This window comes from Cucurbita maxima, unplaced genomic scaffold (genome assembly GCF_002738345.1).
Source record: "Cucurbita maxima cultivar Rimu unplaced genomic scaffold, Cmax_1.0 Cma_Scf00023, whole genome shotgun sequence".
NCBI classification, from domain to species: Eukaryota; Viridiplantae; Streptophyta; class Magnoliopsida; order Cucurbitales; family Cucurbitaceae; genus Cucurbita; species Cucurbita maxima.
In genome coordinates, this window is record NW_019272039.1 from 664264 (window position 1) to 686504 (window position 22241).

Genomic DNA, 22241 nt, shown 5'->3' on the forward strand with positions numbered 1-22241 from the left:
GTGGATCATGAACTCATAAACGCGAAAAATACTCGGGCAGGTCAAATTTAATAGAACTATAGAATTGCTTGAATTTTGGGTAAAGTTGTATTCAAAGATCAAGGTAAAGATTCTGAGTACTATTATAATGTACAAAATATTATTATCTACATATCGGTAAAAAAAAATAATAATAAAAAAAAGGTAAAACAATGGCAGGTTTCCCCCTGGCCTTATAGCAAGAAAAGCAGGTCCATGAATTATGATAGCCGTTGCCATCATGATAATCAAGCTCTCCTTTCGGCAGAAGGGACTAAGTGTCCCGTCTAGTGTACATGAATTTGTTTTCATCAGTGACCAATTCAGAGGTTTCCATCGCAGCAAGCATGGATCAGCCACCAAATTGATGATTATATATTCCACCACAGTTTGCTCTGGCACTCTCCATGGAGGAACTCTAGAGTATGAATAACAGATTGAAAAAACAAAAATAGAAGTGACGTTTTCCTTATGCACGACCTGCGGCAACTGCTCTTGCTCGTGCCACTGACTTTGAATAAAGATCCTCATACTGCGAAGCGGAAGTTTCCCAGCTGAAATCTACGTCCATGGCCTTCTGAACCAGCTGCTGCCAACCGCCTGGGTTATTAATGTAGTGGTTAAAGGCACGTTCCAGTGCATTATTCAACCCCTGTCAAAATAAACATACGCTACCTGAGTTATAGAGTAGATATCGTTTAATAAAATAACAGATTTATGTTTCATTTTCCGTTTCCGTACCTGCTCATCAGGGGTCAAAAATGTGTATCCATTTCGCAACTCAGCTGGAATTGTATCATCGTCAACATCAAAGACACTGCATGAAAAATATCGAACCATTAAAACACAAAAAGTTCTGATGAAATAAACTTGAATATGTGGAGATTGTTACAAGATAAGTTCATGCACCTGTCATTCAGCCCGCCAGTTTTCCGTACAATAGGAATGCAACCATATTGCATTGCAATCATCTAAAAAAAAACGAAGGTACAAAGTTGGTAAAGCTTCAAAGAAGTGTCATCACATTCTAACTAGGTCAACATATTATTTGTCAAAGCGCCACGAAAGAAGTAATACATATTCAATAAAAACTTCATTATAAGCATGGGAGACTATCTCTGTTTTTGGGTAACATTGGAAGCTAAGAGTATCTACAACACCAGGGGGGCTTGGAAGATTATAGTAAGAAAGCAATACTATTGAAAAGATCAACCTTTTGTTTTTAGATATAGATGAGTGTCTAGAAGAGCTTATGGGCACCTTGACTAATCTTCCCATATTGCTTAACCCTATTATATTTGGTTGATAAAAAATACGTAAGATGTTATAGCTTAGATAGGGGCCACCATGGATTGAACCCGTTCTCTCTCATTTTTTCAAGGCACTAGGCTGACCTATGATGGTTAATGATTAAAGAAACAAAATTAAAGAGGTGAAAAATAGTGTTGTTAAAATCTATTTATGGCTCTATTGATATTGGGTGGTGGGACGAGGCAAAAGTCGGAGGTCATGGTTTTGGCTTTTTAGGTGAGATCCTTATTTGTATATGAAATCCTTATTTGTCACAAAAAGTTTACAGGAAGGAAGATGGGAATAGAAAATGGTGGGAGAGAGGAGGAAAATTTTTCTGACATGGGAAATGTGGAAGGGTTAAAGTCCCCAGGTCCCAGAGACTTGCGAATAAATTCTCTAAGGGAATTTGGATTCTTATTATACCCAAGATCTAGAAATCTATGAAACTTATTGTACTGCTAATGAATTCCTCAAAATCTATGAAACTTCTGAGAAAAAGACATTCAGGGTTAGAAACTTGGGAGGAAAATTCAAGATCTAGAAAAGTAACGGTAAGAAAAAATGGTTATGATCTTTTACAATTGATTGAGGGTGTACTAGTTAGCAGAAGAGAAGACCCTTACGAAATTGGTAACTGGTCTCGCCAGTTTCCTAACAAAATCCATGTTTAAACATTGGGTACATATTCCTTCGTTACCTGAGAAACTCTTTCATAATTTGTGGACATCTAAATTCCCTTGTAAAGTGGATGAATAACTTTGTGGGCTTAATCTTCTTGGATGGGTTGAATAGGCTAAAAGAATCCAAAGATACCTTTATATGGCAATAAATCCAAGCTGCTGCAGTTTGTATTGGAAGACAGAGGAAAGTCCCAATCAGTTGTCGTTTCCTAGTTGGCTATAGTAGGAAAATTTGGAGGGCAAAATTTCAAGGCTTTGGCAGTTCTTGTTTTCGACTAGGGAGTTAGAGAGAATGCTATTATAATTCTATGTGGTCATGGGATGAAAAAGATTGCTAAATTATTGTGGACTAGTGTAGTCAAAGCAAGTTAAAAGGGAATATGAATAGAAAGAAATCAACTCATCTTTGAAAGCAAACAAATTGCTTGGGAGGAAAGTAGATTATTAATTGCAGCTTCTTGGCGTCTTGCATTGTTCTTTCTGGTTTCTAAAGAATTATTAATTCAACCAACGTAATCCATCTTGTTATGTGCCTTTATAATAATCACTGATAAGCACCTTTCTGAAACTATATTTAGGGAATTATCTTTGCTGGGAAGATGTATTGTAATATTCCTTTTCAAATATCAATAATTTTTTCAATCCTTTAGTGTTTGGACCAATTTTACAACTAAACTCAAAAGAGAGTTGCCAGACTCTAATAAGTTTAGTTGCTAAAAAAAACGTAGGACTATTTATCCTATGCAAGTGGTTACCCGAGTTTGATCCAATTTCCCATAAAACTATTTATTATTTAACAGCTACTAGGATAGCCCTCTTAGTTTTTGGTTAAAAAAAAGCTCAAACTAAGCCACATCTGCAACCATTTACCTGAGTGAGGCCACATGGCTCAAAGATAGATGGAATTATCAACATATCAGATCCCGCATAAATCCAATGAGAAAGAGACTCATCATATGCCAACACCAACCGAACTTGATCATGGCTCTGGAAATTATTAGCAATACCCTCAAATTCCCTCTGCAAGAACAAAAAAGCAATCATAAGATGGGTGCAATGGGCCCTAATGACATGTGTGCTCGAAAATCTAACATAGGCTCAAAAGTCTAAGTAGATAACCTGAATATGAGGAATTGGGCTTGAACCCAGAAGAACAAACTGTCCTCCCAGCTCCAACGTTCTGTATATTGCATGCCTGATAAGATGTATACCCTTCTGGGGCACCAATCTTGTTATGCAGCCCACCTATTGCACAACAAATATTTTAATAAAATCCACAAAATCTCCAATTTCATTATGTAGCCTACGCCACTGCTCCAATGTCTGGAAAACCAGAAATGAAACTACGAGCAGATTGGGAGTCATATCTCAACTACTAAACTGTTTCAATTTAATAAAAATTGAAAAAAAAAAAAAAAACAATGATTTTGTTCCAAATCGTAATCTAAATTATAAATATCTGCACTGCATGCGATTGATAGCATGAAATCAGAATAACAGATATACATTCAGAAGTGGTCATAAAATGTTGATCTGAATACAATTAATAAATCCCACTGCACAACTGTAATCAGCTCAAATTCCTAAAGGGTGAAGTGAAGCTTCAGTTTACTCAACACTAGGGGGAAAATGTATATAAGATGCGCATATATGTCAGGTAACATTATGTCAGTCTTAAAGTTCAAAATTAAACACAAATAAATCCTAGATTAAACATAAAACAAAAGGAAGCTACAAAATATTTTAATTCAGAAAGCACCAGATACATAACTTATTGTCTCATAAAAAGTAATTACCAGAGGTTTTCTGACAATAGAAGACAGCCCTAGATGCCTTCTTATAGCATCTTTATTTTCTGCCTTCCCCTCAAGATCATTTGCATTATATTGGACTTTGATAAATGAATCGGTAGTAGGATTCCACACATCAGTATCAATTCCATTAAGAATGCCAAAGAATTTCTTCGAATGAAAATTAAGCGTTGAGTGGAGACCATGTCCTCCCTGTAGCCCATATGGATGTCAATCTCAGTGCCCCGGAAGACAAAAACTTTAAACCAAAAGACCGCAATCTGATTAAACACTTCCTAAGCACATGAGCTATGCGAAATATAAAAAATACATCATTAAAGAAAGAATAAGTGGTTCATTTAAACTGTCTATGATTCCACCCTCCCCACAGAAGGGTATACATCTTATCAGGCATGCAAGATGTGAACTAAATTTTGCTAGAGGTTATCTTCTTGAGTTTTTAATTCAGTTTGGAAAAGTCAGAAGTGATTTAAATTACATTCTCGAGTCTTTTTAATTGATTCTGGTTGTCAAGTACGCTAAATAAAAGAAGTGAGAAATTCTTTTGACCTTCACTGATCGAGAAGAAGAAGATAGAAGAAGATAGGAAAATAATTTTTACTTCTGTCCAGCTCCCGGGATATAAATATAATCACGATTTGATTTCTCCTGGTAACCCCCTTCCCTTTACGACAACTAAGTGTATCATCCAACCTAATCCCATTAATGAGCCCAGACAGTTCAGAAAATTGTGGTTTCCAAGCCCCGATAATCAAGGCAAGCATATGACCCTACGAACAACTTAGTTGACCACAAATAGGCAAGGTATGTTTCAAACACTCTTTTGTGGTAGTAACAAAAAAAAAATAATAAGAATAATAAAAAAAAAATCCAAACAATTTAAACATTAAGTTGTGATTACACTCTTTATTTAGGGTAAATTAGAGAAGTTGCCCCTCCTAAAAATATGAGAACAAGCAGGCATGTTTATCCCAAAATTTTATTTTGAAATCATCAAACCTATATTCACTACAAGGAAGCAGAATGCTGACAAGATGACTTGAAATGAGAATGGAGAAAAGGTTCAAATAGGGAAGAAGCTCCCTCGCAGTAATCAACTTCAATTTTGGTCTATTCTCACCCCCAACGGAAAATATTTGCAGTTGTTTTTAGAATCATTAAAATCTCAAATTGGGCCATAATGATAACTTCCCAAATCAAGTCTTGTGGAGATAAATTGCAAGCCAAAGAAATGGACAAGTTGGTGAGTTGCAAGGTTGAAAATTGGCCTATGGTAATCCGTCCAAAAAGTACAAATGTCAAGACGCTCATTATTGAAAAGGTTAAGAGTAAATTCCAAAGCACTAACATAAACATACTGAACATAACGATACACAGTCACGTACAATTCTCCCACGAAAACAGATTCCTATCAAAGACAATTTGGTACGCTTTCTGATAGTTAAGCAAAAATCATAGCAATGAACCAATAAAATCTTTGATTGACACGGTCATCCAAAGAAAACCCTTCATTGATATGAGTGATATAAGATATCTTTAATGCAAATCATACCTCAGCTCTCCGCACCTCTTGAGCATAGGTGGGTGATACTGTTGTGACAATATTAGAGAAGACAACTGCACCCTGAGACAACGCAGTGTCCATCATAAAATTCTCCTAATAAATAAGGAGATTGAAAATATTCTGAATACCATACCTTAACAGGGTTGATCCTATCATAAGCAGAATTATCCTGTAATCTGTCTTGTCTGTTTAGCTGGTCAACATCAAGGCCACAAGAAGCCAAATCTGAAGCAGGGGCGGTTCCCTGATACTCAAAGTTGTGGCAAGTAAAACAAATTCTTGCAGAATTCAATCCTTTCGGGTAGTACAAATCCCAATATAATGGAGCCTGAAAAAGCAAATAAAGTCAGTTGCCAAAAGATTGAATGATCAACAGATATTAAAGTCGTACAATGAATGCTGTTTGCCAATCGTGGCAATGTATTATATCAGGTCTCTTGCCAGCCCGTAGGAGTAACTCAAGTGCAGCACGGCTGAAATATGAAAAACGTTTAAAGTCATCATGCTCCCCATAATACTGAGCCCTCCAGAAGAACTTATCAGGATGATGAGGCTCAATAAAGTAAACGGGAAGACCTGCAGAAGTTAAATTGACACATTTAATTTTTAAAAATAATTAATTAAATAAAAATTTAGACCAGATAAATATTGACCTTCAACAGTGCCAACCCATATCTTATTTTTGAACAACCGCCCATCAAAGTACGACTCAAGCACCATATCCAGGAGCTGTAAAGCAATCAAAGTACTCTAACATATTAATAAAAACAGCAAAATAGCACATTAGCAACGCTTATTCGTTCATTAGGTTTATACTTCTGAAATCATGGCATACCCTTAAATCTTTAATAAGATTGTACTGCATGCAATCATATTTAGGAAGAACAATTTCCACAAGATGCCCTCTCCTTTGCAGCGCTTTGCTGAGACCAGTGATGACATCACCCAAACCACCAACCTGCAAAAGGAATGTCATTTCATAAACTACTTTTACTCTTAACATATAATATAAAAAACCAAATAAAGGATGCGGTATTTTATTTGCACGAACAGAAAAAAAAGTGCAAAAACAACTTAGTAAAAATATAAATAAAGAATGTGTGGTAAAAGATCCCTCCCTAACCACCCCACCCTCGGGAGAAATTTGACATGTTGCGTTCTATTGCAACAAGAAGGATAATTCCTACCCTGTTAGCTGTGAAAAGAGATAGACTAAAACAAATGATGATAGACGGAAGGAGGACACATTGAAATATTGAAAGCCTAGAAGAGAGCAAGAGGATCTTCAAACATAACAAAAAATTAACATTAATAAAACCCAAGAGCTATTGCACTAGCGACAACTCACCTTAGCCACTGGTGCCATTTCTGCTGCAATGTGGATGACATAGAGTCCTGAACTAAAGATAACAAGAATACTGATTAAACAACATTTTCATCTAAGGCAATATATGCTAAGTTACAGTTATTATACCGTTTAGGAGATGATGTCAGATTAAGAAAGATAGCCACGGCCTCAAGTTCATTCTTTTCCTTGCAAGCCATATAAGCATCATAAATGCGTGCATCCCTCTTCCATGTCATCTCTTTCAACAGTTTAGCATCTTCATTCGATATTTTCCCTTCAAGTAACCAACCATCGATCAATAGCAATAGACGACTCCAAAACTCCAAAGGCATATCATTTACAGGCTCATCTACTGCTGTTTTCTTGCTTGCTTCTTTGACGGTATCCAGTGTATCTTGAAACTCCTCCACAGATTCCTGATATAATTTGATATAAGACTGCAATTCTTCATCAGACCTTTGAAGGCGATCCTCCAATAGATCTATTTTTTGTTGCATTAGTTCATAGTCTTGCCGAAACTTTTCTGAAGACAATTTTAAGACGTTAGCTTCTTCAAGGGATTCTTCCAATTTCTCAACCTTTTCTTGGAGCTCTTGGTTATGTTGCAAGACCAGAATAGCTTGTTCTTCCTGCTTGGTTGCCTTGTCTTGCAGGATTTGCAAATCTTCTACCCTCTTCCTCAAGTCCTCGCATTCAACTTTCAGGGCAGACAGATCTGAAACATCTTCTTGAGAGGTTGACAGCTTAAGCTCCAAGTCTTTCAGCGAACCCTCCAAAACTGACCGTTCTTTTTCCAAAAATACCAGATGTTGATTGGCATTCTTAACATTACTCAACTCTTCCTTGAGTGTTTGTATATCATTCTTCAGGATGACATTTTCTGACCTCAGTAAATGAAGCTCCTTAGTAAGAGAATCAGTAAGAACATTGTTCTGGTTTCCATGCAGACCAAGGTCGCTGAGTTCAGTACCACCACTGAAATTTAGCTGCTTCTGCAACTTTTCAAATTGGTCTTCCAACAGCTCCACGTGTACCTTTTCTTGGTCATCCGCTTTAATTTGAACATCCGTTTCTGCTAATCTCCTTTCCAAACCATTGATCTCTCTCTGCAATTCCTCCTTTTCAGCAAGGATCTTTTCAAGATCTTTCAGGGCATGAACCCGAGCTTGGTTGAGTAGAAGGATATCTGCGAGATAAGAACCACAATTGCATACAGCAGGTAATAGAATGGTCATAACCAAATAAAATTTTTTGGGATTAAAAGGAAAGAAAGCCCACTTTTCTCTGCAGTTTTTATCATCCCAATCAAATCTTCAAGTTGAACACCTGTATTTGATCCTTCAATGTCAACTTTCTCGGTCTGAAATTTCAGAAGACTTACATTCAATTGTCTGCTAAAGTTGTTACATGTCCAGACAAGACAATATGAAGATCCTTATAAGAGAAACTAATATAAATGAAGATTCTTAGATGAGACAAATTCAAGAAAACAGAGGGAAGTAGGGAATAACATTTGATTGAACAGCATTAACAACCTTGAAAATAACCTAATCTAGGACCATAATCGGAATCTTATATTACTTCCTAATAAAATCAATATATGGCTCAAGAAATCAAACGTTTTTCAGAAGTTTCTTCCACCTCTCTAGCAGCAATTTCATTGGAAGACCAAAGAGGTAAATATGAGGACAGTGCAATTACTTTACCGAAGGTTCAGTTAGACCACTTATTTCTTTCTCGCTAACATGCTGCACAGCTAAGCTAGTGTTGACAACAGCACTAGACAAGCTCTCCTGATTCAAAATTGGAACCCTCTCCACCACAATTTCAGTTTCAGAGTCCTCGTCATCATTTGGATGAAAATCAGCTTGCACTGACAAATGTTCATAGGAGGCTTTCTTCAATTGTTTCCTCTTGCGCCGGGAACTGTACAGAATTTTCATGCTATCAACAAAATGTAGAATGTCCAAGAAATTGGGGTAAACCTTGTATCAATTGCATTTAGACAAACAGACAGACACAACGAAGTCATCCGTTCCTTTCATCTCAATATATATATGTGTGTGTGTGTGTATTAGCTCTAGTTCGAGGTAGGAGAACTTCTCCAATAGAATTGAATTTAAACAAAAAAAAAAAAAAAAAAAAGAGAGAGAGAGAGAGAGAGAGAGAGAAAAGATAATAATTACAGAAACTATTGGCTTGGAACTCCGCCTAGAGATCATAAAGCATACAACAAAGGCTAACCTCTATCCTAGACGGAACATCAAACATTCTCCAATTTGCCTCGATTCAATATGTAGTTCATATGACTAAAATCAAAACATCAACTCGATAACAATCTGTTAATTAGAAAAGTTAAAATAGATAAAAAAGATAAACAGTTGAAAAAAAATACATAAAGTTTAAAAAAAAAAAAAAATCAAGAAAGGTGAGTTAGAAAACAAAACGTACGTGAAAATCAAGAATCCAAAAGAGTCAAGAGAAAATCCAGTGGAAACAGATTAACAAGACACAACGGAGAGTCGAACAAGTTCAAAACCTTAACGTACCATGGCAATTACAGACGACGAAATAAATAAGCAACAAGATTAAAAGGCAAAGGAGAAAACATTGAGAAAGAACCTGAGATTGCGAGGTCGCATTTTACATGAAGCATTAAGCAAGTAACGGGAAGAGTGAGGAAACTGTGAATTATCCGCTAGTTTTCCGCTCAAAGAACCAAATCCAGAGCTCAGAAACAACGTCGAGAGCTTCGTTGCCATTACGCTTAAACTTCCAATAACCACAAGTTATCCCTGCTATCTCGAAGCCTCAGTATCATCACATACTCAAAGAAAGAAGGATAGAATATTATACAACTAATTGCTTCGCCAAGACTTCATTTCCATAGAGCTTTACTTAGAAAATGGAGGAGAACAGATACCTGATCAGAGTAGCGATAGAGAGAAAGAGATCCAAGAGTTCGGCGGGAGTTCAGTTCATTTCAACTCCCAATGTATAACAGCGAGAAACTTGAGATGGAAAAAAAGTGCACAGAGATGTACAGAGCGCGAATACATTATACGTGAGAAACTTCTCTGCCGCACGTGCGTGCACAGTACTCCAACATAGAGTAGTATCTGCGTCCCATCGCAAACCTTATCTCAATCCAACGGTAGTGATGCTCTGCTTTTTGAAGCAACCGGCAAGCAATTAAGTTTGGATGACTTGCAAAAAAAATATCCTTATTTGTCAATTAAAATTGAAATTCCTCTTCGACATTTATTTGTTAATAAATCAAATTAAGAGAAACGGATCAATTTTCAAATTTAATTGAATGGTTTAGTAAATTTAGCTAAGAAAGAATAAGTTGTAATTTAAAAAAATAGGGAAAAAATTGTCTCCTTTTCCTGCCTTTCTTTCTCGTCAAAATTGTCAATGATACTTCGCTGACCACTCAGTAGATGAAGTATTATCCTTCTAGAAATAAGCTGCCAATGGAAAATGAGTTTTGAACATTGATAGCCTACTCGACTACAGGCCTTCCTTCAATTATACAAGTAGTGTCGAAAGCTTGACATAGCCACAAAAGATACGTCATGAACTCGAGCACCTGAATCGACATCATCACAAGGGGCACGAATCTATTTACTTGCAGGAGAGGTGAAATAAGTGAATGATGAATGCAATAGAAATAATAAAAAAGTTCAGTTGAGCATCAGATACAACTCTATGCACAAGAACCGTCATTTTCTTCACTAATTTGAGGTGGGGATGGGATAACAAAAAGAATGAAATGATACATTGATCACAATATTACAAAACTTTCCTTTTTCTTATACCTATGAAATTCGAGGGCTCTAAGAAACTCCAGGGGGACACAATTGGTACCTAGCTCATCATCCAAAATGATAGAAATTGAGGGGGGGTTTTCCCCTCAACTACCAGAGTTCTAGTTTTAGTAATCTATCTGCAAGCAACAGCAACGCCCCTCTAATAAAGTCTTCCGTTTTGATCGAGAGGCAAAAATTCAATATAATTCCTTTCTATATGTCTCTTCAGTCTTCACTAGTTTTCCCTGTAAAAATAATTTAACAGTGCTGAGGTTGCAGGATATCACTGATTAGCTGCTCGAGTTCTAATTATTAAGCATATGATGTCAGTGTAATAAAATCAGTATTGAAGAAAGCCAAAATCCAACCCTTCTGGGTTAGAGAATAAGAGGTCACAAAGGGGCTTACCATTTTAATAAAGGATAAAAACGACAACCAGCGAGATGCAATATAAACATACAGAAATTGCAGCTCCGGCAAGGAAATTATGCAACAACCGTCTATTATCTTTTGTAGGTACAAAAGTTGTCTTTAGAGTATTGGTTAACTCAAAAATCCTAAGGGAGACCTGCAAAGCAGAAAAAATATAAAAGATAAATGATGCAGATTGATCGAGAGTATTTGGCCCTAGAAGATTTTTGACTGAGAACATTCTTACTATGACATAGATAGCAGTTGTCAGCATGAAGTTGAGCATCGGGTAGTCTGGAATGATCGACAGAAGCCACTTTGGCTGTCCATTAGACACATTCGATCTGTACAACCGCAAAAAAGACTGCAATTACAATAAAATATTACACAATGAAACATTCCAAGAAGTTTTCACTCGATATTTTTTCTTATAGTCGAGCCAATGCCCCAATCATGAAATACCATTTCAGGTTTTGTATTTCAAATGCAACTGGCATTTTATTTACTTGATGACGATATGGTCAATTAGCCGTACATAGTAGAGCCATGCAAATAAATGTTGATTATGGTGCATGGGGAAAGAAGGGCAGGAAAACCTGAAGCCATTTCTTTGTAATAAAGCAGGAAATTTCAATACCAATGTACAAACTTGAAGATATAGTGGAACAAAATCACCACTTACATTTTCTATTCCCTAAAATATATTCATCCATTCAATGAGTTATTTTTTGAAAACAAAACGAAGGATGGTTTCAGCAGTAACTTCCTAAATACATCAAATTAAGAATTTATGAACTAACGTAAGTTGTCTGTAATAAAGGGCTGAAGGTAGAATACACGCATCTTCCAGGTTTTGATTATGATTATAGACTTGGGTGAAAAAGGTGAATGACAGCGTAGTTATAAAACCATCTTAACATACCTCAACCATATATGGAACTGTGAAATATACGTCTCCAATGTAATCTTGCCAAGCCACCTAACAACGCAATGGGCAAATAAATGAATGTGCAAAATAAGAATTAACGCAATCAGGACTGAGCTTTATCGATGGCAGGTAACAGAGATTACATACGCAAAGAGGGTCAAAGAGTAGCCTCGCAATTGCTGTGTAAAGTTTCGCAAGAAAATGTAAACACTGTGACCACATAAAGCAAAAAGAAACATTAAGATAGTGGTAACTTCCATACACCCAAATTCCAAATTTGCCAGCCATCTAGGGAGGATGAAACAAAAAACGACAACAATATTGATTAAGGTAAACATATTATATTCAACACTCACGTGATAGGAATCCATGATGTGTAAGGGTGATATTTGTTGTAAGTCACCTTGTCCAGCTTGTAAATGCACTCGTACCACATATAACCAGCCTAATCATGGAAATCAGAATAAGATCTATTTGACAGAAAGTATGAAAACAGATTATCAAACCAAAGAAGTTATAGCCTCCAAATTATGCCACTTACTAATACAGAAACGGTAACAATGCTTGTCTTGATCGAAATTCTCTTCCTTGTTTCAGCCTCCTCCAACTTCTCCATCCATTTTTCAACCTGGAATTTGAGAGCACTTAAAAGTCAATTTCTGAGATAACCGAGGAAGCAAGATCTATGAAACTCTTATGTCATCAAAAGTTTACTAATTTACATTGGGGTGATAGTATGCATAGATCATGCCGATGATCCAGATATAGCGATCCAGACCAGATCTAAAATGCCATTCATGCAGTTTGGGGATATCAGGTTTTGCCGGATCAGAATACCCTGTCAATAAAAGAAAAGGAAAAGAAAAACAATCATTATACTTGCACATTGTCAGGTCAGCAGATAAAGGGGCACTTCACAACTATATATGTCTTTGAACAACCAAATTATCCACGTTCCATAAGTTACACAATTCACTAGATAAACTTAACATTAAAGCACAAAAATAACCAGTTAACCAACCCATATATGGAAAGCGAAAAATGTGTTTGGACAATTATTTTTCTTTTTCCTTTTAGTGTATTCTCAGAAATGATTTAGTTCTAATTTATTTATTTTTTTAAAAAAAAAAAGGAGATAGAAGAAAAGAAAAGGTTGTCATTCCACTTGATATCTACCAACTTAGTACCTTCACACGCTATTAACTTATATGCCATGAATGAAAAAAAAATAAAGAAACAGTTGAATGGCAACTAACTTTATCTGACAAAATAAAATATAGAAAAAGGAAGGGAAAAAAAAAACTAACCAAAAAGGAACGTTAATGGACTCCAGATTATCTCAAAAACTCCAGGAATTTCCCAAACTGCAATAACCACAAGGAAGCAAGCAAGAATCTTTGTAATCATGACTGATCTTATCTCGTTGTACTTGTTAAAGATTCCAAGAGCTCCGTACACCATGAGGGTGAAAATTGTATGCATTGGACAGATGTAGTACAACATGTAGTCGTTGTTAAGAACAATACAGCAAAATGCGACAAAGAAATTTAACCGCCACATCATCTGCATCACAAAATAGAAAATGTCAAGCACTGTTAGTAACGGGTATCCTTGGAGTTCAGGGAGGAAGTTCCATAAAAAAAAAACTTGGTTGGTGAAACAATTATCAACTGCCTTTTTTTTTATTTATTTAAAAACGAAAAAAACAACCGGAGAGAGAGAGGGAAGGAGGGAAAATCACCTGAGCAAAGCGTGCCAAGCTAAAATCCTTTCTAATATAATAGTAGGAGAAGTTGCCAAATCCAGTCATCCACACATAAGCAGCAATAAATATCCTAATAGCATTATAAATTTCCGTTGCAGCAAAATAATGGTACATTAAAAAAAGAACCTGCAAGAACCCAAAAAAGTGTAAAGGCAATTATAACGTTGGAAGCACAAGAAGCTGATCGGCATGTAACAATTAGTACGAAGGAGAGAAACAAGCACGAGCTAAAATTACTCAGAAGCAAGGTTACTTCAAATCAAACAAATATGGAAGTTCTAAGTCCCACAATGAGAGTATATTATTTTTTTCTAATCACATGGAAGTTTCTCTTCAAGGTATACCTATTCCTTAACGTTGTAATTTTAAAGATCCCAACACTACATCTAAAATGATCTTACAAAAGTTGAAAATCATATAGAAGAGATGTGAAAACAACCAGATTAATCATCCTACATTCTTCATTTTTGTATACCTATAGGGTCTAGTCGAATAAATAAAAACTGACAACTAAAAATATGTTTAAGTTATGGAAAGATATACATCTTTTGACACCTACAACTGCTAAAGAAATGACGAAGAATCAATGATAAATAGCATTAGCCCCTCACATTGAGTACTTAAATTTGATCCCATGGTTTGTAAAGTTATTTGATTACAGGTCATATCTTTATTGTATAGAACTTGCCTGCATCCACCCTTTCCATTCCTCTGTTTGATGACGATTCAGGTAAAGTATTGCCTTTCCAGAAAATGCTGATTTATCATTGTGTTTCTTCAAAGAGGTCATTGCGGAAACAATGATAAGAAGGATGTAGAGAAAGAGGAAGAGATCCCGATTGTAATTCTGCTCAAGAAAAAACCATTGATAATTAGCTGACTAAACTGAATTCCATCAGGATCATCTATCAATAAGTATGTTCAGATTCCTTTCTTGTTATCTAAAAAATATAGTAATATGAGAAATCTGTCAGTTATATGGATATGTATAAAAAAGACAAGTGGTTGAAATCAAGTCCCAATTTAATTCTGTATCGTACAAAAATATGTTCATCAAGTACAGAAGAAAAGTTGGATGGGAGGGAGGAGAGAATCGAAAATGGACCAAGAAAGAATTGAAAATCCAAACTCAGATAATTAATCTGTATGATCAGTTACAGAACACTTGGTCTGAGTTTATGGTAGTTGAAAAATGACCCACAGAGAAGCTTGCATCACTACACCAGTGTTATAAAGTTATGGTGCACTTCCATGACTTAAACTACCATAAAAATATTTAGATAGCCTCATATTATGGAGTGCAATAAAAATCAAGATATCGGTATCAATAGGACAAGAGGTAAAGATCAAGTTCAAGCACCTTCGTAGAATCTCCCAGTATATTTGTGCGGTCGCATATGTAGAAATACACAAGAATCGCCCCAAATTCAGACCTACAAATGATGATCAACAAGTATGTGGTTGTAAGCTATCAATTTTTTGTGTCATTTCCCACCAAAATGCTTACTTAACAACTTACATTGCTCGCAATGTAGCTCGATTTTCCAGCAAGAAGGATTCATCCAATGTCAAAAACCTAAGTTACAAAAGTTTGAGAAGGAAGGATGATATTTGATGTGTGTGTGTGTGAGAGAGAGAGAGAAAGAGGTAAGGCAATATAGCAGGCAATGGGAAATGACCTAATTAAGTTTGTTTTAATCGTTGAACTGTGCAACTTGGCAGAGGCTGATCTCGCAAGGCCTCCTTCCAGTAGAGAAGCCTCGTCATCTTTAACTTTATCTCCTTTCTCCTCATCCAATTCAACAAGATTAATGTCTGAATGACTGTAATCAAATAGAGCGATAAATTTAGAGCTCGACGACCAGAAGAAAACTAGCAGATCTAACCAATGTATTAGCTTATTCAATAAATTCAAAATTGGTGGCAAAGAAAGAACTAAGTTCTAGCTCAGCATTACAAGAATAAATTAAGCCAATTTATATCACCATCCACGGTGCACAACGAAGAAAACTACTCACACTTTAATAACAGGTGGAGACTTCTGATACTCCAGAAACTCCGAGTATACCCACGCAACAAAAATTGGAATCACGCCCAGCAGAAAAGAAACCTGAAATATAACAACTTTTGATATCACTAACAAAATCAAGTGCCGCATGAAAAGAAAACAACAAACAAACATAAACATACAGGAAGGATTGATTTTCGTGTATGTTCATGTTGCGTAGCTTGCACTGTTTCCATAATTAGTTTCTTCTTCATGTGGCATCTAAACTAATTTCGCGCCAAATTCAATATAAATACACTGATTTCGTTTGTGAGATGAAGAAATTAAGCGGAAAATTCACATTAATCAAAAAGTCAAACCAATAACTGCAAATTGTCAAACATTGTTACTACCATCAACTGAGTCCATAGACAGAATAGTTCCTCGTCCAATAAAATTAACAATTACGGTAGCATATATGGCCAATTACACAACTAAGCAGAATCTGAAAACAAGGAACTCACAGTTCATTCAGTTTATAGAAACAAAAACTCCTCAACAACTAATCTGGTCAACAAAGAAGTAATTAAAAACGATTTCAGGGAGAGAAATTGTACCTGGCCGGGCTTGATTCCCTCCGAATCTTCCATTCGAGATCCCTGTTAAAAACTGGCAAAATCAAATTGATCAAAAAAGGAACACAACGCCTTACATAGAATTACACAAAGTCCCAAACACCGAGCAACAAAAATAGCAAAAAAAAATCGGAAAATCCCCAGAAACGGAAATGTAGATCGAGAATGACACATACCACGAACACGTAAGCGTAATCAGATGCAGAACCGAGAGGCTAGCACATCTGGGATAACATTAGAGAGAAAATAAACCAGAGTTGGCTAGTTGGGCAAAGATCCAACACTCCCCGTGATATAGAAGACGAAAGAGAAGAGGGAAAAGAGAGAAGAGAACGCGTTTACTTCAAGATTGGGTATAATGTCGGAGGGTGGGTCGTTCTCCAATGATCCTTTAGCCTCCAAGAAGTCGATGATGGGTCGTAGTTGTTGTTGAGAATTGAGGCGGTAGTTCCGCAGTGGGTCGTTTGTTGTTTTCACTGTTCCACAGATCTTGTGATCGCCATTCCCGATTTGGTTTCGGTTTGACGACATTTTATACAGTTCAAATTTTTTATAATTTTCCCATTTTCCGGAGTTCACCGGCGCCTTTTTTTTTTCTCTCTCTCTCTTCCTCTCTCTCTTCACTTATCTTTTTTTTATTATTATTGTTATTATATTTTTTCTGGCGGCAGATTGAGAATTAAGAAATGAATTTATTGGCGAATTTTATATTTTGGTTTTTGCTTTGTCGCCCTTTTGATTTGACTTTTTTTTTTAATATTTCAAATATTATTTTCTAAATTGCGCGAATTACGCGAATTTCTCTTAAATAATTAAAAAATTTGTCAATAATCATTTCATTTTTTAAAAATAATTAAAATTTTGTGTATTCTCTATAATAAATCCACTCCCGAAAATACATTTAAATTTCAAATTTAATATTTTTAAAGTTAATAACTTTATTATTTATAAATTAGATTTTAAAGAATTAAAAATTAAAAATCAAATAAGATTATAATTTTTTTATAATTTAGTAATTTTTTCAATCACTTATAATATTTACATGTATATATATAGAAAGGGAGGTTTAAATATTATTTTTGACATTTTCTCGACTGAAAAAGAAACGATGGTCATTTCAAGTCTGTTAGTATTGCCATTTCTAGAATTTATAAAATGACTAATTTAGCCTCACTCTTAAACATAATTATTTTGATATTTAAAATTTTTAATATTTATTTTAATCAATTAACTAAAAAAAACTATTTTAATTTGTTTTGTCCTCATAATTTTAATGGGAAGAGTGAGTCCTAGTCTCAACAAGAAGAGCGAGATCTTGTTTGTGCAGTTTTATGTCGGGTCTTGATCGTTTTGATTTGATGTCTCTCATCATCACTCTCACATTCATGGTCAAGTCTTTAACGCGTTACATATTTCGTGCGATCTACATAGGGAAGAAAGAAGTTAGTCAGTTGCTTGTCTCGTTCCTAACAAATAACATTAGTCAATTGCTTGTCTCGTTCCTAACAAACAACATCAAATGTTTATTGGATTTTTGTTCACAAGCTTGGTTAATCGTGAGTGGTGTGATTCATGACTTATAGAATTGCAAGATGGGATTCTAGTACCTGTATGATGTTGTGGCCCCACACGCTCTGATGCTTAAGTTAATGGCTTGGTCTAAGGTAGCTAAGAGTTGAGAATATGTGAAGATTTGTGTACCTTTTGGGTGTAGACCCTTGATTTTATATTGCTTTCCAATATACGTGTGATAGATCTATTTCATGGGATGAGTGACTATTTCATGTCATCCTAGGTCGTTAGTCCAATGCATTGTTTATTCAGTCTGGGGCTAATACTTTTGATGGCTCGGGTGAAAAAATAAAAATATCATTGATGTATAAATTTACAAAACAAAACTTAAACCTCAACCATGTACCTGTGGGTTGAGTTGATCCCTAACCATAAGAGATGGTTATAGATACATACAAAGGCGGTCAAGTCAAGGGATGCTAGGGAACCTCAAGGGCAATAAGACGAAACAAATCATTGACTTTTGAGATAATAATTAATATTTTATTTATTTTGCTGTGCTCGAATGGACCATCATGTTACACATATATAAAAAGGTTAGAATACCTCAACATTTATCCCAATAATTAGATATATATAAGTCTTCCACATTTTTGTTGTTTTAGGAAAAATTTCAAAATATTATTTAAAGTCAGTTCGAGTTAAATTAGAAAAAAAAAATTAATTTTCCTTTTTTGGGTTAAACAATACATAAGAATAATAGTAATTATTGTTATTATTTTGACAAAGAAGACTTAATTATTTTTAATGTATAAATTAATTGTTACACCTAAATTCGAAGGAAAGAGGAAGATTCTACTTCGTTATTTATTACATTAAATAAGAAAAATAATTTCTCAGCCTCCATTAATTGAAAAAAAAAAAAAAAAAAACCAATATACTTCTAGTTATTACAATTGCAATAACACAATTAAATCCTCACGTGTAAGAAGCGAAATGACAAGTAGAATAAAAAATAAATGCAGTTTATTAAATAAACTAATCATTTAAAAATAAAAATTTAACTAAATTAATAAAAATATTATAAATATCTTTAAACTTTTAAAATTTTCAATTATATTCTTAAATTAAAAAAAATTAAAAAATATTGCTTTATTCAAAAAAACATTTAAAATTTTTAAAATTAAAAAATACTCCATCAATATACATTTAAAAACACATAAAATTTTAAAAATAGTATTACATCATTACTTAAAAAAAAATTGAAGAATTTTTTAAAACATTATTAAAGAGTATTTTTAAATAAAATTTTAGCTATTTTTCGTCCAAACTAAAGGAGTTTTTTTTTTAAAAAAAAAAGCTTAAAAGTAATTTTGAGATAAATTATAAAATTCATTCGCCATTAATATTTTTCTAGTGTCTTGTACTTAGCGCTTATCCCTATGCCAAAATCAAAATCAGCCTTTAAAGCCCTCGATAAATTTTGGAAAGTTGGTATTAATAAGAGAGGAGTTCGATAAATTACATACCTATCAGTTGCCGTGCTACCAGGTATTTTTATTAACTAACCTTAATAATTTGTGACAACCATAGAGAACACAATTCAATCCTTAAAAACAATATTATTCCCCACACCAACCCGACCCAAAATCACATGGGGGTGGGGGCAAAGACCGACCCACTCTAAGTTTTTTTTGTCGCCCCTTAACCAATTCAACTCCAATTAATTCACTATTTTTTTCCTCAAAATTTTCTCTGGCATCCATTTTTAATAAAATAAAATAAAATAAACTAAAACCCCACAATCTAAAGAGCGCCATGGTTTTATATAAAATGCATGCAAGATCCCTATAGTTTAATTCAACCCATACTTACAGTAAGCGAGATTGCACCCATCTTTGGCGAGGACTTTTCTGTAATTTAACAGAACTGCCTTATTCATTAATTAATCACGACTGCCGGTTGAAGAACGACGACGGAGATGGAAAAATGTCCTGCAAAACCTCATATTCGGATTGCTGCTCGTTGTAAGGATACCCGAAGCTGCTCTGTGAATAGACGTAGCCGCCACCGCCACCGCCGACAACCTGACTGTTGCCGGAAGGGTCGCTCAACGGTTTCGGAAGAAACCCAGCGCCACCGACCACCGGCATTGGTTCCAACATGGACTGTGGAAATGCGGCAGCCGCCGACAGATTTCCTCTCAGCGTTGCCGCAATTGGGTGGTTGTGTTGTCCTTCGTACGTCGTGATTACAATGGATGGATCTTGAAACGATCTTTCTACACGTTTCTTCACTCCACAGTTGGGAGTTGTACATCTGTAATAGCTCCTGAAAAAATCGTATAAAAATTTAATAAAAATATTTTAAAATATTGTTAATTTAGATTCTCAATTATCCATTCATAATTAATCACAAAATCAAACAGAGAACTATACACATATTAGCATATAATCAAAGACCATAAATGATATACGATATTAATCTATGATCGATAATCAAACATAATATATATAGTAAATTATAATAGAAGACTAAGTATACTCAATAATACAACATATTTGTCCATAATAGAAGTTTACCTAGGAAAAACACTGTTCTTGACAGTCTTCTGTCCATATTTTCTCCATCGATATCCATCTTCAAGATGATCGATCTGGGTCTTCGTCATAAAAGCAAATCTGGGCTCTCTCTCTTTCTTCTTAGCTTTACCTCTGTTTATAAATCAAACATTAAAAATTTCCATTTCAAAAAATAAAATAAAAATAAAAAAACCATAAATTTAAAATCAAAACATGAACACATACGCAGCTTTGGAACTCTCTCCACCATCTTCCATGTCTTTCATCGCCTTCTCCTTCTCTTTCCCAGAACCATCTTCCTCAGCTCCAGCATCTGAAGACGACAACGACCCACAAGAATTCATCGGAGTCCCCGAAATTTCATTCGACACCCCAAAATTCCTGGCTGTTTCCGAGTCCCCGAACCCACCGTCTCGAAAAGGGTTCGAGAAAAATAGATCTCTAAACATTTCATCTGACATGGAATCACAAGGAAGCTGAAGAAGAAGATCAAAACGACAACGTAGATGAAGAAGAAGCTGTGGGTTGAGTACGGTTTTGGGATCAGTCCTCTGGATTAGATCGTCTTCTTGTTATATATTATATATTAGGAAAAGAAAAGTGTTTAGGTTTGAATTAGACCAATAATAATAATCATTCCATCAAGACCTTTGACTAACTGCCTTTGTATTTTTTTTTCATCTACTTAATTTAATTAATTTACTATTATTATAGCTGCTAAAAGTAAAAATAGTGTGGTCGACTCCATAATTAATTAAATAATTATAATAATATTAATTAAATATATTTAAAGGCTTCTTTTTTTTTTTTTTTTATACAAATATGTACAATATTGATATGGAGTTTATTAATAATTTGAATTAGTTTGAATTATTGTGTGTACTTAAAAATTAAATTTGTACGTAAAACTTGTTGATATGAAAGTTCTATTTATGCTATTTAATTAATACTGATTAATTTTTATTATACCTAAAATGAGTTAATGACTCATCAACTCGATTAAATGACTTGCATGCAAATAAAAATTTCTTTCTTTATTTCGTACTTATTATTGGTATTTTTGGAGGAGAAAAATATATTATTAACCTTTCTTTCCACAATATTTTTTTAATAATTTAAACCCATTTAATACTGAACTAATTATTATAACGTCTTTAATACTAAATTAGTTTATCTTATTAAAATATGATTGATACTGTAATATTAATATAAATACTAATATGTAAGATTTATAATTTATTTTAGCAAAGGAAAATAATTCATTTATTATTTAAATATAATGATTTTATCAATAAATCCAACAATATTTGAATGCTTAATTGCAGGGAATGTTTGGTGGCAAAAATATAATAGAATGAAGAAAAATAAAATTAAAGTAGAGATAAAGTTTTGAGTTTGAAAAGGTCAAAGGCGCAAATTAGAGTGGAGAATGAAAGCGCGTGAAGTGTACGTGGAAAGCGAGCGAGTGGGAGATAATTGTCAGTCACGAGGAGTTAATAAATCGAGTCTTTGGTCAATAATTCAAACTTTTGATTTACCAAAAAAAAAAAAAAAAAAAAAAAAAAAAAAAAAAAAAAAAAAAAAAAAAAAAAAAAAAAAAACAAAAAAAAAANCAAAAAAAAAAAAAAAAAAAAGAAAGAAAAAGAAAAGCAGTTGGAGAGTTACACGTGGCTCAACAGGCACCGTCATTTGACCGTAGGCGAAACTACATGTCGGCAGATTAACTCACACCGCTCCCAAACGACAGAACGTAACTCCTATTTTTTTTTTATATCAAATCATTTAGTCAGATTCCGGAGAATTTATGATTTTAAATTACGTTATCATTATTAAAACCTTTTAAAATACCATTAATTGTGAATTATCTCTTTTGCTAAAGGTGTGGCTCTCACGTT

At 34.5% G+C, this 22241-nt stretch overlaps 3 protein-coding genes across 4 annotated transcripts; all 3 read right to left on the bottom strand.

The window, feature by feature from the left end:
* Positions 1-66: 66 nt before the first annotated feature.
* On the bottom strand, positions 67-9824 carry LOC111496933 (probable starch synthase 4, chloroplastic/amyloplastic). 2 transcript variants are annotated; one of them, XM_023147508.1, is made up of 17 exons: positions 9638-9824; positions 9337-9509; positions 8421-8640; positions 7993-8074; positions 6841-7900; positions 6715-6766; positions 6202-6324; positions 6020-6095; positions 5758-5942; positions 5500-5694; positions 5355-5426; positions 3788-3994; positions 3111-3236; positions 2862-3011; positions 928-989; positions 760-835; positions 67-670 (listed from the first exon to the last, which is right to left on the bottom strand). In XM_023147508.1, exons 2-17 carry the CDS (start codon positions 9474-9476, stop codon positions 488-490), a joined length of 3009 nt encoding a protein of 1002 aa, XP_023003276.1. In that variant the 5' UTR covers positions 9477-9509; positions 9638-9824; the 3' UTR covers positions 67-487. The 2 variants fall into 2 exon arrangements, with proteins under 2 accessions (XP_023003276.1, XP_023003275.1); XM_023147507.1 differs by having other exon boundaries at positions 7993-8087; positions 8416-8640.
* A 538-nt stretch (positions 9825-10362) lies between these two features.
* Positions 10363-16784, bottom strand: LOC111497102 (protein REDUCED WALL ACETYLATION 1-like). The gene is made up of 18 exons (XM_023147752.1): positions 16595-16784; positions 16429-16476; positions 16235-16286; positions 15649-15740; positions 15310-15453; positions 15150-15206; positions 14991-15063; positions 14319-14477; positions 13607-13756; positions 13173-13428; positions 12588-12703; positions 12407-12493; positions 12222-12310; positions 12013-12075; positions 11860-11916; positions 11185-11281; positions 10935-11094; positions 10363-10771 (listed from the first exon to the last, which is right to left on the bottom strand). Exons 3-17 carry the CDS (start codon positions 16265-16267, stop codon positions 10939-10941), a joined length of 1629 nt encoding a protein of 542 aa, XP_023003520.1. The 5' UTR covers positions 16268-16286; positions 16429-16476; positions 16595-16784; the 3' UTR covers positions 10363-10771; positions 10935-10938.
* Positions 16785-19591: 2807 nt separating this feature from the next.
* Positions 19592-20871, bottom strand: LOC111497035 (probable WRKY transcription factor 28). The gene is made up of 3 exons (XM_023147651.1): positions 20572-20871; positions 20347-20478; positions 19592-20095 (listed from the first exon to the last, which is right to left on the bottom strand). The coding sequence occupies exons 1-3, from the start codon at positions 20805-20807 to the stop codon at positions 19714-19716; spliced, it is 750 nt and encodes a 249-aa protein (XP_023003419.1). The 5' UTR covers positions 20808-20871; the 3' UTR covers positions 19592-19713.
* Positions 20872-22241: the final 1370 nt, after the last annotated feature.